The 22,956-nt window shown below is 43.6% G+C and overlaps 1 protein-coding gene across 1 annotated transcript in view; it reads right to left on the bottom strand.

Annotated features, from left to right (window-relative positions):
• Positions 1–21,814, bottom strand: part of LOC126162753 (probable chitinase 10) — a 375,310-nt gene extending 353,496 nt beyond the window's left edge. The window contains exon 1 of the mRNA XM_049919434.1: positions 21,605–21,814. Within this exon, the coding sequence (XP_049775391.1) occupies positions 21,605–21,607 (3 nt within the window). The 5' untranslated portion in view covers positions 21,608–21,814. The remainder of the gene's footprint in view (positions 1–21,604) is intronic.
• Positions 21,815–22,956: the final 1,142 nt, after the last annotated feature.

The raw sequence follows: 22,956 nt of genomic DNA, 5'->3' as shown, positions 1-22,956 counted from the left end.
AAGGCTAATTTTTCTTACTATTTTTTCCTTCTTGCGTTTCAGTCCATTCGAATGCCGTCAGTTCGACTTCCCTTTTTACTAGTTTTGAATAAATGCTACAGTTTTTTAATTCTGAGGAGAAAATGAAATTATCTTCCTAATAGCTGGGCACCTTGGATCATTTGTACTGCATCAAGACAGTTCCCTATCACATAAAAATCACGCTGAAAACTCGAACAACCGATAAGACGAATCACTTCATTTTCCTGCCAACTTCGATCGTAAACGAATGTACTTAGCACAGAAACCACCACTTTGGCAACCCTTTGCATAGAAAATTATGACAACTAAAATGATCATTGTATGTAGAATTAGCCACTATAAGGTCAAAACAACAGTAGAAGAATTTATTCTGAGAAATAATTCTCGACACAGAACGATCGTTCCTAACGCCGTGATTGTTTGCACTAAGGAATGTTAAGATTGTGACTTATGTTCCTGATGATGGGAGTTTATCGACAAAAGTGTCAGAAACATAACTTCGGTGTTTTCATAATGTCTTTGTTCTTTCTTTTCTAAAAATACTATTAGAATTTTATTTGAGCTTCAGCGCCCATCTAAACGACACCTGCCAGGTGTATGGTTCTGTCGTGTACCATGTATAGATACAACTTTAGAAATGGGCCATCCCACTCCATGACTCCGTGGTTTCACCAAGAACAAACATTGCATTCTTTCAGCCAAACATCCAGATTTGAAAAGACGCATTACTACAGATAACGAGAACTTAACTCTAAAATTGATTGTGAGGGTTAGGAAAGAATGGAACTGTATCCTAGAGGGCTGTCATACAACGCTTGGGGTTCACATTGGGTAGTAGTAAAGTCAGTGTTACAACTTCAGCTATTAATTGTTTCGACAACGATGAGATCGTGTATTAGCGAAACTCTAGCCCTGTGAAAACAGTTAATCATTTGTCTTCACTCGGTGCAAAATAATGAAATCTGTGTAGTTTTAATCAGATTGGAATCCATATGATCCCGTTGTGCGCAGCGGTCATTGGGTACAGACAACGGTGAACAAAACAGCAGTGGATCGCAAATTACGTCGTTTCATCACAGCAGATCTGAATTTCAATTGTTACAAAGTCATCTTAGTGCATATAACAACAGGTGAAATTAGTGCGAAGTGTCGCACAGTAAACAATATAGGCTGGAATGTTCTACGTCAACCTGTATTGTTTAGTATGTGAGACTTGGGACTAATGTCACCTGTTGTTACATGCACTGCCGGCCGCGGTGGTCTCGCGGTTCCAGGCGCTCAGTCCGGACCCGCGGGACTGCTACGGTCGCAGGTTCGAATCCTGCCTCGGGCATGGATGTGTGTGATGTCCTTAGGTTAGTTAGGTTTAATTAGTTCTAAGTTCTAGGCGACTGATGACCTCAGAAGTTAAGTCGCATAGTGCTCAGAGCCATTTTTACATGCACTGAAGATGACAATGTAATAGTTGATAACTAGATCTCCTGTAATAAAATGACGCATTTCGTAATCGATTGCTGTTCTTTTCTCCATTGTCTATCTGTGCAAGTTGTTACCGCTGAAAACATTGTTCATATGGCTTTTCTTCGACTCTCTTGGCAGACCCTCCGGTCGACACCCAGTGAGTCGACTCGAGTCGCTGTCGCCGGCCGGTGTGGCCAAGGTCGCGGGCCACAGGCGGCCCGAATACAGAAGCGCCCCGCGCTGCTGTGCACACGGAGAGAAAGTGGGCGGCCGGTGACTGAGCAGCCCTAAGGTGCGCCCCTCTGGCTCACAAACTGGCGCGGCGCCCTCGCGGCCCAGGCGAAGCTGAGCGCCCGTGACTGGCCGCTCTGGCCCCGGCAAGCGCTGCCCTGGCCGCGCCGGGTAACTTCTTGCCGGCGCAGAGTTATTTAACTACGGCTCGTAACACACAGTAGAAAGGGATGAAGTCAGCACTCGCAGCGCACGGACCTGGTGAAAGGAAGTTGCCTGTTGGCAGTGCAGCCGAAGTAATCTGGCCATTACAGGCACTAACTGCAGTAGCCTCGCCGGGAAATACCGTTCTAAAACTATATTTGTTCTCGGCGACTGCATGCTGGAGGGTACTTCACACTGATATTATCGAGTTTCTGCCCTGTTCTACTCCCAAAAACCCTATACACCTAAGCACACTGACCATGCCCTCGGCAGCTCCATCTGTTAAGTCCCTCCTGCTTACTGTGCCAACACTGTTGTACATGAGAGATTATTCGTAAAACTCGAAAAATTATGTGCCTTGTGGAAAGAAATCCTCCATGTCCTGCTCAACGTCACCACCCTAGCACTTGCCTTGAGCAATTCAGGGAAACCATGCAGAACCACAATTTGAACCCCCGCTCTCTCGTATTATTATGCCCCCTTGTCCGATAGCGAGCCACCCACTTGGTGAAAATGAATTCACGAGACGCATGAAATTTATCATTGTATAAGAAACGGGGAATACAAAAAAACAAAATCGCCATTTCGCTCCGAGTGCAACACAAGCAAAAATGCGGAGAAGAAAATATGCAAATAACGAAACGTACACTCCTGGAAATGGAAAAAAGAACACATTGACACCGGTGTGTCAGACCCACCATACTTGCTCCGGACACTGCGAGAGGGCTGTACAAGCAATGATCACACGCACGGCACAGCGGACACACCAGGAACCGCGGTGTTGGCCGTCGAATGGCGCTAGCTGCGCAGCATTTGTGCACCGCCGCCGTCAGTGTCAGCCAGTTTGCCGTGGCATACGGAGCTCCATCGCAGTCTTTAACACTGGTAGCATGCCGCGACAGCGTGGACGTGAACCGTATGTGCAGTTGACGGACTTTGAGCGAGGGCGTATAGTGGGCATGCGGGAGGCCGGGTGGACGTACCGCCGAATTGCTCAACACGTGGGGCGTGAGGTCTCCACAGTACATCGATGTTGTCGCCAGTGGTCGGCGGAAGGTGCACGTGCCCGTCGACCTGGGACCGGACCGCAGCGACGCACGGATGCACGCCAAGACCGTAGGATCCTACGCAGTGCCGTAGGGGACCGCACCGCCACTTCCCAGCAAATTAGGGACACTGTTGCTCCTGGGGTATCGGCGAGGACCATTCGCAACCGTCTCCATGAAGCTGGGCTACGGTCCCGCACAGCGTTAGGCCGTCTTCCGCTCACGCCCCAACATCGTGCAGCCCGCCTCCAGTGGTGTCGCGACAGGCGTGAATGGAGGGACGAATGGAGACGTGTCGTCTTCAGCGATGAGAGTCGCTTCTGCCTTGGTGCCAATGATGGTCGTATGCGTGTTTGGCGCCGTGCAGGTGAGCGCCACAATCAGGACTGCATACGACCGAGGCACACAGGGCCAACACCCGGCATCATTGTGTGGGGAGCGATCTCCTACACTGGCCGTACACCACTGGTGATCGTCGAGGGGACACTGAATAGTGCACGGTACATCCAAACCGTCATCGAACGCATCGTTCTACCATTCCTAGACCGGCAAGGGAACTTGCTGTTCCAACAGGACAATGCACGTCCGCATGTATCCCGTGCCACCCAACGTGCTCTAGAAGGTGTAAGTCAACTACCCTGGCCAGCAAGATCTCCGGATCTGTCCCCCATTGAGCATGTTTGGGACTGGATGAAGCGTCGTCTCACGCGGTCTGCACGTCCAGCACGAACGCTGGTCCAACTGAGGCGCCAGGTGGAAATGGCATGGCAAGCCGTTCCACAGGACTACATCCAGCATCTCTACGATCGTCTCCATGGGAGAATAGCAGCCTGCATTGCTGCGAAAGGTGGATATACACTGTACTAGTGCTGACATTGTGCATGCTCTGTTGCCTGTGTCTATGTGCCTGTGGTTCTGTCAGTGTGATCATGTGATGTATCTGACCCCAGGAATGTGTCAATAAAGTTTCCCCTTCCTGGGACAATGAATTCTCCGTCTCAAGTATTATTCACACACGTGTACCTGTTCGTGTATACAGTTCAGTGTTTTGATTTCGATCACACGACAACCTTCTACGATTATAAGTTCAACAGTATAAATGAACTCCCTCAAAAAAGTGAAAAAAACCTTACGTTCCCAACGCAGGTAAAGTTCGCACTACCCTCTCGCTGCAGTAGAGATTTTTGCGACAACACAGCAACCAGCGCCAAAGATCACTAACGACAAAATATAAGAATCCAATACTAGTTTACGAGCATTTGAACACCGCGGGAATGTTGCAGTGTATTCAGGACGTTGTCTTTGTGGAGCCGCCTTGTCGTTGCGTTTCTCCGAGCCGAGTATAATACCTAACAAGTGCAATGAACATGCGACTGGATTTCGTGCATGCTTAATGTCGCATTGTGACGTTATACACAAGTATGAAAATGAGCAGATGAGAGAAACCGAAAACTAGTACTGCCACACAACTAATCACTTATTAAAACAGCCGTGGTTTTCTCGAATTCCGCAAGTCCACTCTGTGGACGAATTATAGTCAAAGGTTTCTGTTGCCGTCATTCCAGATATATTACAGCAACGGTGGCCAGACGAACTCTATGTCCTGGTGCTAGCCAAGCTCAACACTTTTTTTTATATTGAGAATTGGCCCTTTTTCCGGGTCTAGAATGTCTTCTGCATTGGGACATCGCGATTTGGCTAAGAAGGGAAATCTTAAACTCAAATGGTAATTTCCTCCAAATGAAACAAAAGAAACAGCTGATTTGACTACCTCGACTTAAATTAGTAATGTCAGGCCATCCATTTAGTAACCTCACGTCATAGCAGACACCCACTTCATCAGAAGCGACCTCCGAAAATAGTTTAAACCTCAATCGTACTACACATTTTCACAATGCCAGCACAATAATCAACTTTCCATATATATGAAGATTTTCCAGTAAGCATCCAACACTTACATTACAAACCCAAATTTTGTGGTAAGCTTTATTCCGCAAATATATGATGACAATTTTTTGTTCAAGTATTGAAATCCGGAAGCTGCCATCGTCACTATAAACTCGACTGTGTACTTCCGCAAAAGTCACGCAAGTGAGTTACTTGTGCGGGGCAATTAAATGTTAACGAGAGCAACTTTTCTCTCGCGATACGTGTCTCCTTGCCAACAACCTTGGGCACGCCACTGCCGTTATAATTGCCATCTGGGCACCTCCCTGTCCGTTACGGTTACCAGCAACTGAAACCTGTTTGAACTGCTAATGCCTGAGACAAATGAGAGATATCGTTCATACTTTGGTTCCGTGAGCCTTCACAGCACACTACGACCGAATTATTCAGCTCTTCTTCGGGAGGTTAAGCAAACAGAGATACACATTTCTGTCGCTTTATTTACGTGGACCTTTTGGGTGTCATATTGGGATTTTAAAGTGGACGCAAGGACTGGTGCAGGCCGGTGAAACCGTCAGGGCGCAGCGCCCTGCCCAGTAAGCGAGCTCTGCCAAATAGGTGTGACATACAAGAGGAGCGCCTGGAAAGTTGCCGAATTGAGTACTGTTAGCCGCTGGTAGAAGTCACATGACGTCACACTACGTTAGCAGCGGTACACAAAGGAAAAACTACATAAATTGATGTAGATCGATAAAGGTCAGAGCTCGTAAGCATACTGACTGTCGTGTGGGTGTATGTGTGTGTGTGTGCGTGTGTGTGTGTGTGTGTGTGTGTATAAAGGCCTGGATGACTCCTCTTCGGAAATGTGCCATATTCTTGAAAGTTTTGTTTTAAGTACTAGCAATAGAGGAGAGAGCACTGTTATGATGGTTTGATTTGGTTTCACCAGATATAGATGAAAACATTCGTGGGAGCATGCGTTGATATACAAAAGACATTAGAGCAATACAAACGCCTTGGGTCGTTAAGTTTTTGAGCAGTTTAAATAATTTGTGCTCTGTACATTCGTGAATATAAACAACATAAAGTGTTACTTCCCCGAAAAATATTAATGTAGCAGTAAATTTGACAATGCCACGAGAAACCAAAATGATAAGGGATGCAACAAGTTATGTATTCATGTCAATCATGAATATTTTGCATTAATTAATACTGTCCAGTATTACATTAGTTCTTTAACAGTAAATCACGATATAGCATTAAGTTCAGTAGAATCAGAGTGCGCATTCACTGATCCCAGCAAGCACATTAAATGATGTATAGTTTAGAAATTGGAAATATCTTGTGATTAGCGATAGTTGTTGCTGTAGGAAAGCTTGCAGGGGTAGGAGACTCGTGAGGCAGATTATTAGCAACGAAGCACAGTCTCAGATGGAGAAGGTACTCGGCCATGCCCTCCTCTAAGGAGCCATCCACACTTTGGCCTTAAGCACTTTTGACAAAAACAAGGAAAACCTATTTCGGGGTGGCCAGACAGACAACCGTTTTTGTCTCGATTACGAGTAGCTCTGTCGGGTAATAACATACAAAGATAAGATTTCTAAAATCTAACTATATTGGAGTAATACATAAAATAGTTCCTTCGTCAGTAAAACTCAAATATTGTGATTCCCTCTTTAAAGATAACGTCTCTGTAGTGGCACCTACGAAGGAAAATATTCCGTCTCCACTACTTGAAGAGAAATAAGTACTTCTTAACATTATATTTATATTACAAGTCCTTTTTTGGCAGCCTGTGAACAACAGTCGATGTGACACACAGGTCCCGGTAAACTCGACAGTCAGTTCAGAGAGTTTGATATCGTTGGAGACTTCAATACACTCTTGTAACGCTTCTTGTACATCACTGTGGAAAGTGTGATTCTGCGCATAAGTTCATTGTTTCTTACCCTATCAGTCCGCCTAATTTTGAACATTCTCCTGTAGCACTACATCTCAAATTCTCCGATTCCCTTCTGTTCCAGTTTCCCCACAGTTCATGTTTCAGTACCGTACACTGATGTGCTCCAAACGTACATTCTCGAAAATTTCTTCCTTAAATTAAAGCTTATGTTAGAAACTAGTGGATTACCCTTGGCCATGAATGCTCTTTCTGCCAGTACTAGTGTGCTTTTTAAGTTCTCCTTGCTCCGTCTGTCGTGGGTTATTTTGATGCCCAGGTAACAGGATTCCTTAACTTCACCTACTTCTTGATCACCGATTTTGACGTTAAGTTTCCCGCTGTTCTCATTTCCGGTATGTGTCATTAGTTTCATCTTTCTTCGAATTACTCTCAGTCCTTATTCTGTGCTTATTAGACTGTTCATTCCACTCACCGTATCATGTAATCTTCTTCACTCTCACTGAGGATAGCAATGTCATCAACGAATCTTATCATTGATATCATTTCACCTTGAATTTCAATACTACTCTTGATCCATTCTTTTATTTTCCACACTGCTTCTTCGATGTACAAAGTGAACAGTAGGTGCGGAAGACCCATTCCAGCACCGTGTTCTATGTCTTACCGTCTTACTGTTCGTTCTTGGCTCTTGTACGACCGTCACTGGAGTTTATTGAGCATTTCCGTAGTGCTCTCGTCTTTGACAAACCGTGCCACTCTTCGTTGGATATACCTGAAGGCGAATGGTGCTACGGTTCTTTCCCATTCCAGGACGTTTTCCGTCGCCAAGACGTTGGTTCCTTATGCCCCTTCTTTTTGTGTATGGCCACTGGAGGCGCAGTTGCGCCGGGGAGCTGCTGGCGAGGAAGGGCGGCCCTCCTCGGGCTGGAGCGTGGTGCCGTTAGCACGTAACAGGAGCGTGGCAGCGAAATGAAACGCGAATGGGCGCGCCAGAGGAAGGAAGTGTGCAAGGCGACACCGCGGCCGCTGGAGAAAGGCAGACCACAGCTGGAGCTGGAGAGGTCTGGCCGCGCTTGCGTAACGCCGCCGGACAGCGGCCGCCGACGGCTCCGCCGCCCATTCACCCGGCGGGGTGACCGCTCTTCCCCAAAGCGCACGCCGTGTGGACCCGCTCAGCAAACAGAAAGCCAGCGCTGTGACGCGCAGTAACACCTTGCCATGCGTCGCTGAAAGGACCGGGCGTTACGTCGGACGATTTAGTGTAAACTCCAATGGATCTGTTGATAAATAACTTTTCTAGTACAAGCCACGATTTTCTTTTATTCGTGTTTTACACGACGCTTTTCTGGAAATGATTCCCATTTTCAGCTGCATTTTACCTGAATGGAATTTTCACTCTGCAGCGAAGTGTGCGCTGATATGAAACTTGGTGGCAGATTAAAACTGTGTGCCGGACCGAGACTCGAACTCGGGACCTTTGCCTTTCGCGGGCAAGTGCTCTACCATCTGAGCTATCCAAGCACGGCTCACGCCCCGCCCTCACAGCTTTACTTCTGCCAGTATCTCGTCTCTTACGTTGAGCACTTGCCTGCGAAAGGCAGAAGTCCCGAGTTCGCGTCTCGGTCCGTCGCACAGTTTTAATCTGCCAGGAAGTTGCATTTTATCTGTGTACTATGCCATTTTTAAGTAATGTTTGTGATGTGTAAGATTCTGCTTTGTTTTGTTGCTTTACTGCAATACCTAAAAAACGTGCGTTTTTTATATGTTGCTATAAAGTCAACAAAACAAAGTAGAACCTCACAAAAACGATCGTTTTTTACATATTTTAGTGAAGTCAATAAAAGAAAGGAGAACCTCACACACCACAAACATTGCGTAAAAACGTCATAGTACACGGGAAAAACGCACTTAAAAATGTGAATCAATTCCCGAAACGCGTCGTGTGAAATGTGAATAAAAGAAAATCGTGACTTGTAGCAGGATAGTTACGTATAAATAAATTTTTCGCAGTCATGGGCTTCCACAAAACCATTTATAACGGACAAAATGAGAAACTATAATGTTTCTACGAAGCAGCCACTCGTCATCTTCAGGTGTGACTGCGGGGAGCTATGGTGTTTACACTGTCTGATCAAACGTATCCTGATATGGGGTGCGTCCACCTTCGCCTTTATGACGACTTGAATTCCGCTGGGGATACTTCCAATGAGGTGTCTGCGTGTCTGTGGAGGAGTGGCAGCCCCAAAAGAAGGTATCATGTTGGGTTCCGAAGCGAAGTAGACGCTGTAACTCATCCCCAAGGTGTTCCATTCGGTTCATTTCGGGACTTTGTGAAGGCCAGAATATTTGAAGTATGTTGTTGTTCACATACCATTACCTTACATGTGCTGCCTCACCACAGACTGCATTATCACGCTGATACTAACATATTGCTGTCTGCGAACTGTTCCTCTAGTGTAAGCAATGCTGCAAAACATGTTCATATTCTCCCGCATTCACCGTTTTCCTAACTGCTACAAAGGGATCGCACGCTAATCACGAATTTCATTCCCATACCCTAACACCGCTTCCTCCGTGCTACTCTGTTGGCACTACGCATAGTGTCGGGTAAAAGTTTTACAGACATTCGTCAAATCCAAACCCTTGCATCGGATTGCTGCACGGTATAGTTTGATTCACTATTTCAGATCGCTCGTTTCCAATCAACTATTGTCCACACCTTTCTTTCTAACTTTAGATAACGGTGGTTCAAGATAAAACATCTATTACAAATTATCACTTAATGAAACAGTCAAAATCGCAAATAATCATTTATTTAAAATGATAACAGTTTCAGCCTTTATGCTTTCCATCTTCAGATCGAAAGCACCATATGGCTGAAGTCGGCGGTGAACACAACAGTTGCGTGAAGTCACGCGAGGATTGTTTGCGATCTTGACTGTTTTATTAAGAGATGATTTCCTTCTAACTCTCCACAGGTAGTCATTGTGCCAGCTGGACTGTTGGCAGCACTTTGGAACTCATAAATGATTTCTTCTGCTAGTTTCGTGGAATTTGTTTTACAGCCTTCCTCCTCAACGCTCGACGCTGCCTGTCCGGCAGTATATGAGGCCTGCTTGGGTTTGATTTAGCTGCGTTTTTTCCATCGCGTTTCCACTTCACAATCACATCATCAACAGTCGACCTAGGCGAGTTTGGAATGGTTGAAATGTTCTTTATGGATTTGTTATTCAGATGACATCCAATGACGAGTCATAGAGCTCTCTTGGCCTATCCATTCTGCGGTTGCTACTTCTGTACTGACAATATCCCGCGTATCTTCCTACACTATCGGGTTCGCCTCTAGTGATAACTAGTCGTCAGTTCCTCAGTCGGCGATTGCTTTTTAAATAATAAATAGTTTAGCTACTTTTATCCATGTGTTTCGTTTTTATTTGACTGTGGACCAGTAGAGTAGTGGTCTTGTGCTCTTCATATGACTACTTAAAGAGTATTTCGATGTCACTGAGAAAAACTATCGAACACATCGTCCAACTATATGCATCTGTGATCCAGTTGGAGTGGAAAAGCACAGTAAGGGTTCTGTACGAAATATTCGACACCAAGACATTATACATTTTGCAGAAATTAATTGCTTGACAGCCCGTAATGGTTCAATAATTTTCTACTGTCGCGTTGACTAGGAATTTGGAGAACGTCAGTTTCCTTACTAATGCACAGGTGGCACATGAAACTGATTTCCATATCGATGATTATGTCAATAAATGAACAGAACTATGAAATCACTGTATGTCCATTTTTTCAGAGAAGGATGCGGAACTCGGCGGATGTCAAATTAAACACCATTCAGCAGTCTAGTTTCCAAACTTATTTTATTTGGCTACCAGTTTCGGCGATTTACTACTCCATGTTCAGGTCCCTGACCGACGTGTGGGAAGATCCCACTTCGGTTCTGATCAAAACAGGGGCCAGCAATACTGGTATTAGTAGACTTCTGCTTGCTATAGAGATACCTTCAACCATCATCTGCTGACCAAATGGTCTTCCTACACGTCGGTCAAAGGCCTGAAGATGGCGTAGTAAATCGGCAAAACTGGTAGCCAAATAAAATAAGTTTGGAAAGTAGACGGCTGAGAGGTGTTTAACTTGACATCCGAACTACGAAATATTCTTATGTATTGTAAGTGCGTCCATTATGAAGTACGGTGTGCTGCCCGATAAAAATTTGATATAATCGGTTATGTTGCGAGAACACTTAGGAGATTAACGAATTATCTCCATCGTTTCTTGAAGAGTATTAATATTATCTCATATAATCTCAATCATTTTTGCACATGTGCTCATTGCACACATACAAATGTTTAGGGATTACTCTAACAACAATTCTATAACGTAAATTCTGAGAACAAACTTCGGTATACGTCACATTAGTCGTGTGCCACCTAGGCAATGATACCACTACATTTCATTAAAATCCATACATAACCAAGTATCATTCTCACGGTGACGAGTATTTCCATCGAGAGTAGAACGGACATCGTGCGTCAACCAATCCGTCACAGGGAGGCAATTTTAAATTCACTTATACTCTGCCATTTCTATTCAGACGTACTAAGTACTTGTTTATCATAGAATTTGTCTCACAAAAAATTGCTGTTTTTGAGCAACAGAACAACAAATATGCAATTAAAAGTTGATCTCCACGTCTTCCTGATTGGGAAGATAACGAAATAACATTGGTCACTACTTTATGGATAACTTGCGACAAGTGGTGTAGACAGAAACTAATCACTGATATATTTAACGATAACTGAGCGGGGCAGCGCAGTGGTTGGCACACTGGACTCGCATTCGTGAGGACGACAGTTCAAATCCGCGTCCAGCCATCTTGATTTACGTTTTCATGATTTCCCTAAATCACTTAAGGCAAATGCCAGGATGGTTCCTTCGAAAGGACATGGCCGCCTTCCTTCCCCATCCCTCCCTAATCCGAACTTGTGCTTCGTCTCTGATGACCTCGTTGTCGACGGGACGTTAAACACTAACCTCCTCCTCTTCCTCCTGCATTTAACGGGTCAAAAGGTATTTGAAGGAAAATAGCAAAGTGGGAACTATTCTATACAGGTATGAACGTGGGCTTATATTTTTCTGTTTTGAAAACGTCTTTTACGTCTGTCGGCAACCTGTTGATACGGATACCATTTGAGGTGAATCGCTGCCTCATGTCGGGGAGACTTGTGGGAGAAACAGATAAGGCCTTTTCTGCGGGAGCCATCTCTGCATTCGAGTTAATTGACCATACGGAATTAAATGTTGACAATCACGTCAGGACTTTACCCGGCGTACGTCCCTCTTTCGACTTCAGTATCGGTTTCACTGTGGAACGTCTTTCGATTACACCTCGTACCCTCACATTTGCACTTGAAATCATAACAGACTGCCAATACTGAAGAATAAATGTCAATACCTGATCACTTAATTTTATTGACAGATTATTATGACGAGTTCGATAGTCGTATGGGATGTACATCTCCTTAATATTTAATACATTTCAGGCACGCTGATGATTGCGGGGCATTTAACGGTGGGCCATTACTGTTACCTCGCACTTGCAGCATCTTTAGCCGTGTACGTAACAGTTTCCACAGCGTGAACTTATCTGTAGGCACCTGACGACTTCGAAACGCGGCGCGAGAGCTAATCGCGTGACACATATCAGCAAGCGTTGCAGGTGCATCGGCATGCGCAACCTGTTCCTGACTGCATAAAAATAAAACGTTTTTATTATTCATGCCATGCATGAAAATGCAACAGGATGTGGAACGCTACTAAGAATAACTGAAAATTAAAAGTTTTTCACTTTGCTAAACTTTCTCAGAAGCATTTCCTTTGCTTCCACACCTAATAGTAATATATTATCGGCGAAGTTTTACAGAAAACACCACCAGAAACAGCATTTATCCATTAGACTATTGTGACTCGATAGGCAGTTAGGAAGCGTAGTGAGATATTTTGATAATCAACTTTCTTCTAGAGGTTGAGAAGTAAATTCTACCAGGTACCGCTAAATATTTCGTCCCTTCGTCTCATCAGTGCTTAGGATTACAACAAATCTTGGAGAGGGCATAGACTACAAATCTTCCTCTCATTTCACAACATTATCAGAAGGATTTGCTTCCTGTATTTAGTCACGCCTATTACTAACCTTAATGCCGTGCAACGCTTTGTCGTACCGCTATAAATTATCTCCTTAACGTTCCGTATTTGGCAGAATAAATAAACATTATCATTAAATAGATGCAAACATTACGGAACAAGAGATAATGATTTAGCCGGTCGGAGTGACCGAGCGGTTCTAGGCGCTACAATCTGGAACCGCGCGACCGCTACGGTCGCAGGTTCGACTCCTGCCTCGGACATGGATGTATGTGATGTCCTTAGATTAGTTAGGTCTAAGTAGTTCTAAGTTCTAGGGGACTGATGACCTCAGAAGTTAAGTCCCATAGTGCTCAGAGCCATTTGAACCATTTTTTGAGATAATGATTTAGCAATGAGCACTAAATGCATCAAAGTGACTATGCAATCGTAAAATGGTGTTCTGTCCTCGTATTTAGCTTGTTGATGTGATTTAAAAAGCGAAATCTGTTTCTCTGTACAGTAACAAAATTCCGTCGTCTACCGTGTTCGTCTAAACATCGAAACATGTATGGATGAAAGTGGGAAAGGACTTACGAAATGCTCAAGATGGAATTCAATAAAAATACGTTTATTGTTACTACCACCAGTAGGTGGTAGTAACTGCAAAAACTAATACTTACCAGACTTTTGGTCTGGTAATTCGGAAGGTAGTAGACCAGGGGACAAAACAGGCAGCTGAGGCAAGGTACGTCCAAGGACGACACGCCAATCGACTCTCTTTTTCAAGGTTTTCCGCTTTTAGACTGCGTTGCCAACCGTCGTTCAACACGCGTCTCTCGCACTTAAGACTCCACTCTAACGCAAGTTTTCATTTAAATTGAAATGTGAGGCAAATAATCGTACCTTACGACGCTTAACACTTTGTCATTAAATGCTACTTATGAATTTTAATTGTTGCCGGATCTGTGCCTGTTCAGTATGTAACGTTACAAGGAAGCAGTGTTAGCAATAAATAGTGCGCAGATATCAAAACTGTACTGGAGCGTCCCGTGTCAGAATTAGTGATGTATAGAGATGCGGCGAAAAATTTAATTGTTTTAGACTTTGGGGTGACAAAGGAATAAGTTCTAAACTGCGTCAGCGATAACTTTGACGGTGAGTTTCGCAAGACTTATGCTGTAAATATCACACATGTAACAGCCCTTCGAAAGAAGATGTATAGCGAGTGTGACGAATGGACTCGGTGATTCTTGCACAATCAAGTGTATCGGGGAGACCTTATTGTCTGTCTCGTATCGCGGGCCCTTATCGCGTGCCGGTTGAAGCCAGAAGACTAAAGCAAGGGCTGCCATTAGCATCTGACAGTTTGAGAGACAGCTCTCCTGATCGGCCGATATGTTGCTTGTCTGCATCGACCCACATATGCGCGCGTTCCGGGCGCCGTTCGCCGGCTGAGTTGCACACACAAACCAGTGCGCTGGCGCAAAGTTATGCAACTCCAACATTTCTTAGTCCGATGCTGTATTAATTTACTGTCAAAAGACTATTGTAGAACGAAACGTAGACTGTAGGCTTGATTCTGCAAAAATTGACAATGTCCTTGGACATAATCGGCAATTATTGGTTGTAAAACAATTTTTTAATTGTCCGTCGTTGATTGTATTAATTTTTTTTTTAAATTACCGGTTTTGTTCAGCATGAATCACACTCAGATCTAATTTTACCAGTTACATGAGTAACCCATCTAATTTTCGGCAAAATTTATTTGTTGTGAGACAGGATAAAACATACCACCACTTTATATGTGACGTGACCGATGTTATTGGATCTGAGGATGGTTCGTGCTGAAGCGAAACCAGTCATTCAAAAAAATTAATGCAATCAGACGGATAATTAAAACGTATCAGGAGGTGTAGTGGTTCAAATGGCTCTAAGCACGATGGGACTTAACATCTGAGGTCATCAGTCCCCTAGACTTAGAACTACTTAAACCTAACTAACCTAAGGACACCACACACATCCATGCCTGAGGCAGGATTCGAACCTGCGTCCGTAGTAGCAGCGCGGTTCCATACTGAACCGCTCGGCTACAGCGACCGGCTTAGGATGTAATGTTTGTGGAATTAATGTGCGGATAAACAGCTACATCTCGCGTAATATTTGCTTCTTTATTACTAGTTTCCCACTTCAGACGAGAGTACCTTAAGATATTCATTGCACTTGTACCACTCTTACGTTTAATGTGTTACCGTCAGGGCAATGAATAATTGAATATGCTATCGTTTGGAAAGCGAAACTAGCAATAAAACAAAATAAAATAACAAGCGATGCTTGGCAGTTTACCTGCACCTTAATTTCTAACGGTCGCTATATCCTTTGCAGGCGATGATTGTATTAGCAAAGTTAGCAGACTTGTTCAAGGTTAGTTTTATAGTCTGTAAACAGAATAATGAAAGTTAAGCAAATGTCAGGTCTCCGTACGTATCTACAATGAATCACTTCCCAGAAAATTGCTTCACAAATACACCACCTCAAAATCGTTGTTACGTCCATTTCTTGTATCACTTTTGTGCAAGGTGACAAGTCACTTAAGAGGACTGCAGAGTCTCAAGGTCCACCTTTATCAAGCATTAGCCATTTCCTTAAGGCTACAACGAGGATTTTAACGGAAGAGTGAAACGTCCTGAAGCGTTGAACGTGCTGGAGAGACTGCTCTATTTGAAGCTCAGCAGATTTTCGTGATTTTTCTTGTAGCGTCGTGAATCACCGAACATACAAGTTATTTCAAGTTCTATAATGTTTAACAAAGAAACGAACGAAAGGGAGACTCGTAAGAGTATTTACTGCGTTTGGAGCTATTATCATCGCATAGGCGGAACTCGTTTCGCGTTATTGTATTCTTTTATTGTATTCCCCAGCCTGGAGTATCACAAAATACTGCCATGGCTGGTTCCCACTTCTGAATTAGTCATCGTCAGATGTTCTACTTAAAAAGAATGAAAAAGACGGATTGGTAAAATGCTAGGGGTCCGTTGTATAATAACTCGTCAACCAAACGGACCAAAAGAGCCGCTCACATCCAGAGCATTACAGCTTAAACAGTATAAAACTGGTAGTTTTTAAATCGCAAACATAATATAAAACTGATAGTGAGAGGAAGCCGTCTCAAAATGGAAAATAGCAAAATATTACGTAGCTTCCGATGTAGGTAAGGCATAGATGACGCTCGCATAAACACTTGATCCCTGACTATCAAACTAAAAGTTGGCGGTCGCAAGTGTACACTAAACTGCCAGAATGAAGCAACTGTCAATCTACTATTAGAAATGTGTGATCCCACAGAAAAAAGAAAAGTAAAAGGCTAAAAATCATGATATGCGACATCACAACGTATCAGAAAATGCTTCGATAAACTCTTCATTCGGGGATCGCTTTGTCCATTTAATAGTTACTGCGTCTAGATCAAATTAGAAAATATTTCAAGTCTTGTTAGTGTGTCCAAAACGCAACCTTGAGGAATGTAACACGAGATATCCAGATGTCTGCATTTTTCAAAATGAGAACGTAAATCTATTTTATATCTACCTACGTTAAAATCTTCTTTGAAATGCTATCAAATGATCTGCCCATGTAAAATTTAGGATAAGGACAACTTTCCATCCTATACATATCTGATTTTGAGTATTTATTATGAACTACTCATTCTTCTTGTTCCGAATGCCTGTTCAACCACAAAAACATGTCCGCGAGCCCTTTATGCAGAGAGGAAAATCAAGGTGGTTGTTGAATCATTTCCCTTCGCAGCTCGTTTGGAGGAAGAGCGTAAAATCGGTCGCGACGTCTGCTGTTCCTTCAGCAGAAGCAACGACGGCTGCAGTGAAAACGCCAGCGCTCCAAGTGGACTGTGTGTGTGTGTGTGTGTGTGTGTGTGTGTGTGTGTGTGTTCGTTCCAGCTTTCTACTGCAGCCACTGCGGGAGACTCCGTCTAGCTGTGTTCTGCTTCCACCGTCTCCTCTAACTCTGAAGTGCCGAATAGCTTATCTGTTCTACCACAGCCGCTTCCTGTTCTGAGCCCCTATGACGACAGCGAAGCAAGCCTTAAACTTAAGGAGAAAATATCGTTGTAGCTTTCTGCATTCCTATAATGGTTGACGCTCTGCTGGGCAACAGCTTGTATGCGGTCTCTTAGTTTTCAGTAAATAATTTTATTTCGTGATTGTAAACACTGCCTGAAAAGACAAAAATTCCGCCAAGGGTATACCACCAGAAGTACACCATGTACTTATGGCGGACACTACTTGTACTGCATTTATGAAGCTTTCGTTTACTTTCGATTACGAACTTGTAAGAGAAGAGTCACAGTTTATATCCCTCTGCGAAAAGAAGTAGTCGCTACAGATTTACTGATTCTTTGAATCTGGTGAGCAAGGAATAAAACGAAACTGCCCAGTCAAATTTGTACAGTAGTTCCCTTTTAACAATAAAAATCTATGATAAATACAGCGAAATGATGAACCCTGTTTTCCTGATCTGTATACGTGTAATCCCAATTTTTGGCGAGTATATTTGCGTAACTCAGTCTGTAATCTCTGCTTTCGCTGTCTTCCATCAATTATTCCAAATATGTCGCTTACATTAACCTTATAACTAGAATTATTTTAAAAGTAAGTTCTAATTGATTTCCATAACAGCAATATCGATAACAGTAGAAATTATCCACGTTGGAGGATTAAATCCCTCGTTATCTGATTTCAGTTGGTGGAAGAATTGTACGTGGAGCCATCTGTAGCTAAAATAAGTTCTAAGAGACTGAGGTGGGTAGAAACGGACAACAAATATAAGCAGAGCCAAGTTGTTAATGTCACAATAAACTATACTCAAGAGCTACAAAATAAAATATGAACTGACAGAAAAAAAAGAATACAGCTTTGAGGCTGGACACAGAATATCCTAACAGTTACTACATAACACAATATTCTTTTGTTTCGTGGCTGGGTTAAGAACATCCTATCAGTTAAGACTTAACACATCGTTCTTAACCAGCTGAAACTGTCAGACGCAAAAGTAATTTTGGGAAAACACCAAGGCAGCGTTACAGAACCGCTATAGTGCACCATAAATACGAACGATCTGATGGGTAAGGCAGGAATATTTGTGAGAACGTACGCAGATGTTGCATGTTGTGAAGTTGCAATGCAAGTAAACTGAACCGAAATACAGGATGACGTACAACGGATCTGTTAGGGTAAGGACTGGCAACTGACTATAAAACAAATGTGAGACATAGTCCACAAATAGGCGCAAAGACGCATTACTGTTCTATTGTGCGAAATAATTGGAAACAATAAAATCGTAAAAGTCTGGGTGCACACATGCAGTGCTGCCTAAAGTGTACGACCAAATAAAACTAGTCACTCGAGCGGCAAATGCCGTTCTATAATTCAGTGGAAGAATCCGAAGGTAATGTAGTTCGTCCTCGAAAGAAGCCGCTTACGAAACATTTGTTCGACAGAGTCTTGAGTAGTATTCGTCACTGTGGGAATCTTGTCAAGTAAGGTTTGTATTGGAGATAGATAAATACAGAAGATAGAGATGATCCAAAGACCAACGCATTCTTTCGGGCGAGCGAGGAAGTGTCGGAGATGATCATCAAACTTGGCAGACGCTACATGAGAAGCATTGCGCATCACAGATACTGTATATTAAAAATCAGAGAGCGACTATCCACCAAGTCAGACAATATATCACTGCCTCTCAAACACATCTCGGGAACCGATCAAGACGGGAAACTTTTTAGAAACTCTGCCGCGTTTGGAGTCTCGCCGACAGAGAGCTTCCCCACACACCATTCGCGAATGTAACTGGATAGGGAGAAATGAGTGTAGCAAATAAAAAAACTCTTGATAACACAAGTAGCCTTTACCACACAGCGTAAACTTGCTTATCGAGAGTAGATGAAAATTTAGAAGGAATAAACTGAAAGGAAAAACTTTATACGCTGTCATAGCCACCTGTGAAGTATAACTTCGCAGTCAGTGTCTCACGATCTATTTCTCATAATATGTTGCATTAAATTTTGTATTTGAGCACTGAGGGGCGATAAAATCAGATTGGTGTGTGAACTCTAGCAGTCTGACGATCTATAGATGCATACTGACGTACAATGTCTAAAGCACATTGATCTAAGAACGTCAAATCAAGCAATATTTTTTCAATGAAATGTATTTGTTGTCGATATACAAAGTGAAAGGTCTTATCACGTCACAGTAAACAGGTATTCCGGCAGCCTTTATTATCGACGAGACACAGGAAATGATTGCGTGTTAACGTATATTTTATGCACTTTTTGTGTCCAAGAGATAAATAAACAACTTTCCGTACCGCTACCGTAGCACAGAAACAGTTGCTATTAATTTGAAAGCGAGTCCACGCTGACCTTGGTCGTGAGTCATCTCGCAGGCATCGCAAGAATAGAAAAACACACTCTCTTTCTTGTGAACGTCGTCTCGCGTTTGAAACCGGCAACGAAGACTAACTTGTTGATGACAACGGAATTCAAGTCATCCTACTGGAGTAAATAAGCGCTGCAGATGACAGGCACAACTCACTGAACCTTTTCTTTCAGCTATGTTACGGCAGTGTTATGTACGGCAATGTTAACGGTTAGCTGCGAGACAGTTCCAATACGTGTTCGTAATATGGGAAGAAACGGTAGATCTTACGACTTTGTAACTGAAATTTTAATTCAGTAGACAGATATACTATTTTTAATGGAGAAATTTCTACAATAGCTTTGAATCATTATACAAAGGTGCTCCCAAATTTGCTCGTTTTCAACGAAAAACTACCTACATCAACGTGGCAACTGAAGTTTTAAAGTCTATCTGTCATGCTAATGCCCGCTAAAGATATTTCCTTTGTAATCTTTTTCGCTTTGTGAATTTTAACTTACGCGGAGTAACACAGTTTTTTATGGTATAAACTATGCCATCTGAACTCTGGTTTCAGCAGTTCGAGCCTGCCCTGCGGCAACAACTATCGGTTTTCACTAATGCTAAGGATAGAGACGTAAGTTGTTCCCAGTCGTTGCTTACATGTCACCGAAATTCAAAACTTGTATCATCTATTATGATTTCTGGGCTGCCTCAAAGAATATAGTGTTATACAATGATTTCGAAAGTTACTGTACAGAATTGTCAACTTATCATCTACGAACTGGTTTGTATGAAATGTACGTGTACATGAAACAGGAGTGTCTCCTAAAGTTCAGATGGCCATACTGGAAGGAAATTAATAAGTGTTATACTCGAATCGCTGGCGTCACGTCAAAGAACACTATAGATCTGTTGTTTTGTTTTGTCACAAGGTGCTCAACACATCTTCTTGGTTCTTTCAACACCACGTGTGTGTAGGAGACCTGTGACGAGATGTCACTGAATTTGGAATGAAACTTTGGAGGCTTCATTGTCCTTGGATAACGGATCTACGTCCAGAACCTTCACTCGTAGAGTGGACTTTCGGTCGTAGCACTGATCGATGAGGTTGCGGTGTAAATTTACGTAACTCAACAACTGTTGTACACGAATGTGGGTTTTACAAATACGCAACAATGAACTGTGTAATATTTGTAGAACATCCTTTTGTGGGAAAAGTTCTTGCGTTTATGCTGTCGTCCGTTGAAAAAGCCTGATTTACGATGTATATTTCCGCCATCAATTTTTCTTGTTTTAATTCTCGAACGCGTTATGAAGGATTTGAAGTTGCACTGTAATCGTTTCTTTGGTTCTTTTATATAATATTTTATTCAACTTTTGTTAACTGTTAAAGGTGTAGAATAGTGTGTCTTGTTACTATGCGTCGAATTTTTCATTGGTACCTTAGGTGTTACATTTCTACTCCTGAGAAAATTTCTCTTGTTCTGTTACAGGATCTGGTCACTTTACTCCAACGGAGTCAAACACAGTATGGCGAACCATTTTCACGGTTATCCACGATGTTTACTTGACATTTTAATTTGTGGATGTGTTTGCAGTGGGAGTATAAACTGACCAGCACAAACAACAGAAAAGTAGATAAATTACCGAAAGTGGACAATAGACGCTGGTACAAAAATTGTTTCTGAAAATGGAGGTGTTCGCGTAAGGATACGAATCAAAAAATGTTTGAAATCTTTAAAAAATAAGCATACGTATTCTGGGTGGATTACATAAAATAATTATAGAATGCTAATTTCTAGTGCAGTGCAACTTCGCGCGACTCAAGATGTTTTTGGGAGTCCAAATCGAAATGCGTAAGGCTTAAATGAACGTGACAGATTTTAGTTACACGAAAGGCGGCAGCATAAACACTGAGTGCCAAACAGATCGCCGGCCGGAGTGGCCGAGCGGTTAAAGGCGCTACAGTCTGGAACCGCACGACCGCTACGGTCGCAGGTTCGAATCCTGCCTCGGGCATGGATGTGTGTGATGTCCTTAGGTTAGTTAGGTTTAAGTAGTTCTAAGTTCTAGGGGACTTATGACCACAGCAGTTGAGTCCCATAGTGCTCAGAGCCATTTGAGCCAAACAGATCGTAAACACACGGTAATTTTTTATTGTGAGAGTTTTCCGCTGAACGGTGTGCTTAATGGGGTCAGGTGTCAAAGCAACGATGCTGGAAAGTGGATTTTTCTGGAAGTTGTTTGCAGATCGTATGGCGTGTACAGTGAGAACTCACCATGTTTGCTGCCGCTGTGGACCAGGCGAAGTCGCGAAGTAAAGGCTAGAGCGTAGCGCGAGGGTGGCAAGCAGGTGCGGGAGTCGGCGCGTGGCTGGAGTGTCGCTCGAGCAGCGGTACTGTGCGGTGTCGAGAGCTGCGCTGCGGTAGCTGGGTAGTCAGCCTCTCTAGTGACACTCACTGCTCGCTGCCGGCACACTGCAGCCGCCGCCGCAGCCGTCGCGGGCTCCTGCGGCCTTTCCCTCGGGCCGCGTCCGCCAATGGCGGCGCGGGAGAAATTGGAACGGCCAATGGGAGCGCGCTGCTCCGGTGCGGCGAGGCAGCGCGGGCGAAAAGGAAGTGGTAAGGTAAACGACGCCGATTCCTGCCTTACGAGCAAGAATGCGTGCGACACCTCAGGGTGAGCTGAATTTCCGCACGCGATAACGCAGCCCACCTTCTCTCACACTGCGGCCACTATGAGCAGCCGCCTACGTTCACGAGGCCAGTAACGCACTACTCAGGCAACCAAACTATAGATGCAGAGTAACACTATGTATGAAGCACTTTATTTTGTAAGTACACTCTAAGGAAAAAAAATAACTACGCACCAAGAAGGAATTATCCGAAAGGGACGGATACCAGTAGATGTGATGCACATGTACAGAAAAGTAAATGATTACAATTTCAGAGAAAAATTGATAATTTATTCGAACGGAAGAGATTCACAAATAGAGCAAGTCAACAACGCATTGGTACTCCTCTCGCCCTTACGTAAGCAGCAATTCGGCTTCGCATTGATTCATAGAGTTGTTGGATCTCCTCCTGAGGGGTATCATGCCAAATTCTGACCAACTGGGGCGTCAAAACCTCTAGATGGTTGGAGGGATCTTCCCATAATTCTAACATTCTCAACTGGGGAGAGACGCGGCGACTTTGCTGGCCAAGGTAGGCTTTGGCAAGCACGAAGATAAGCTGCAGAAACGCTCGCCGTTTGTGGACGGACATTATCTTGCTGAAATATAACACCTGCATGGCTTTCCTCGAAGAGCAACAAAATAGGACGTAGAATACCGTCGACCTACTGCTGTGCGTAACTATGGTACGGATGATTGGCAAAGGTGCCCTGCTATGAAAAGAAATGGCATCCCGGACCACCATTCCTGGTTGTCAGGCCATAGGGCGTTCACAAATACGTCTTCTGCCTGGCATCTCATTGACTGGAATAGAATTGTCTTTAGTGACGAACCCCGCTTCGAACTGAGTCTCGGTGACCAATAAAGGCGTTTCTGAAGACTCCCTGTACAGCGGTAGGATACCAATTTGAATATCGCCCACCATACGGCCCAACAACCAGGAGTGGTGGTCTCGGG

This window comes from Schistocerca cancellata, chromosome 2 (assembly GCF_023864275.1).
Source record: "Schistocerca cancellata isolate TAMUIC-IGC-003103 chromosome 2, iqSchCanc2.1, whole genome shotgun sequence".
Classification (NCBI taxonomy): domain Eukaryota; kingdom Metazoa; phylum Arthropoda; class Insecta; order Orthoptera; family Acrididae; genus Schistocerca; species Schistocerca cancellata.
Note: the sequence above shows the minus strand (reverse complement) of the source record. Positions and strands in the feature narration are given on the sequence as shown.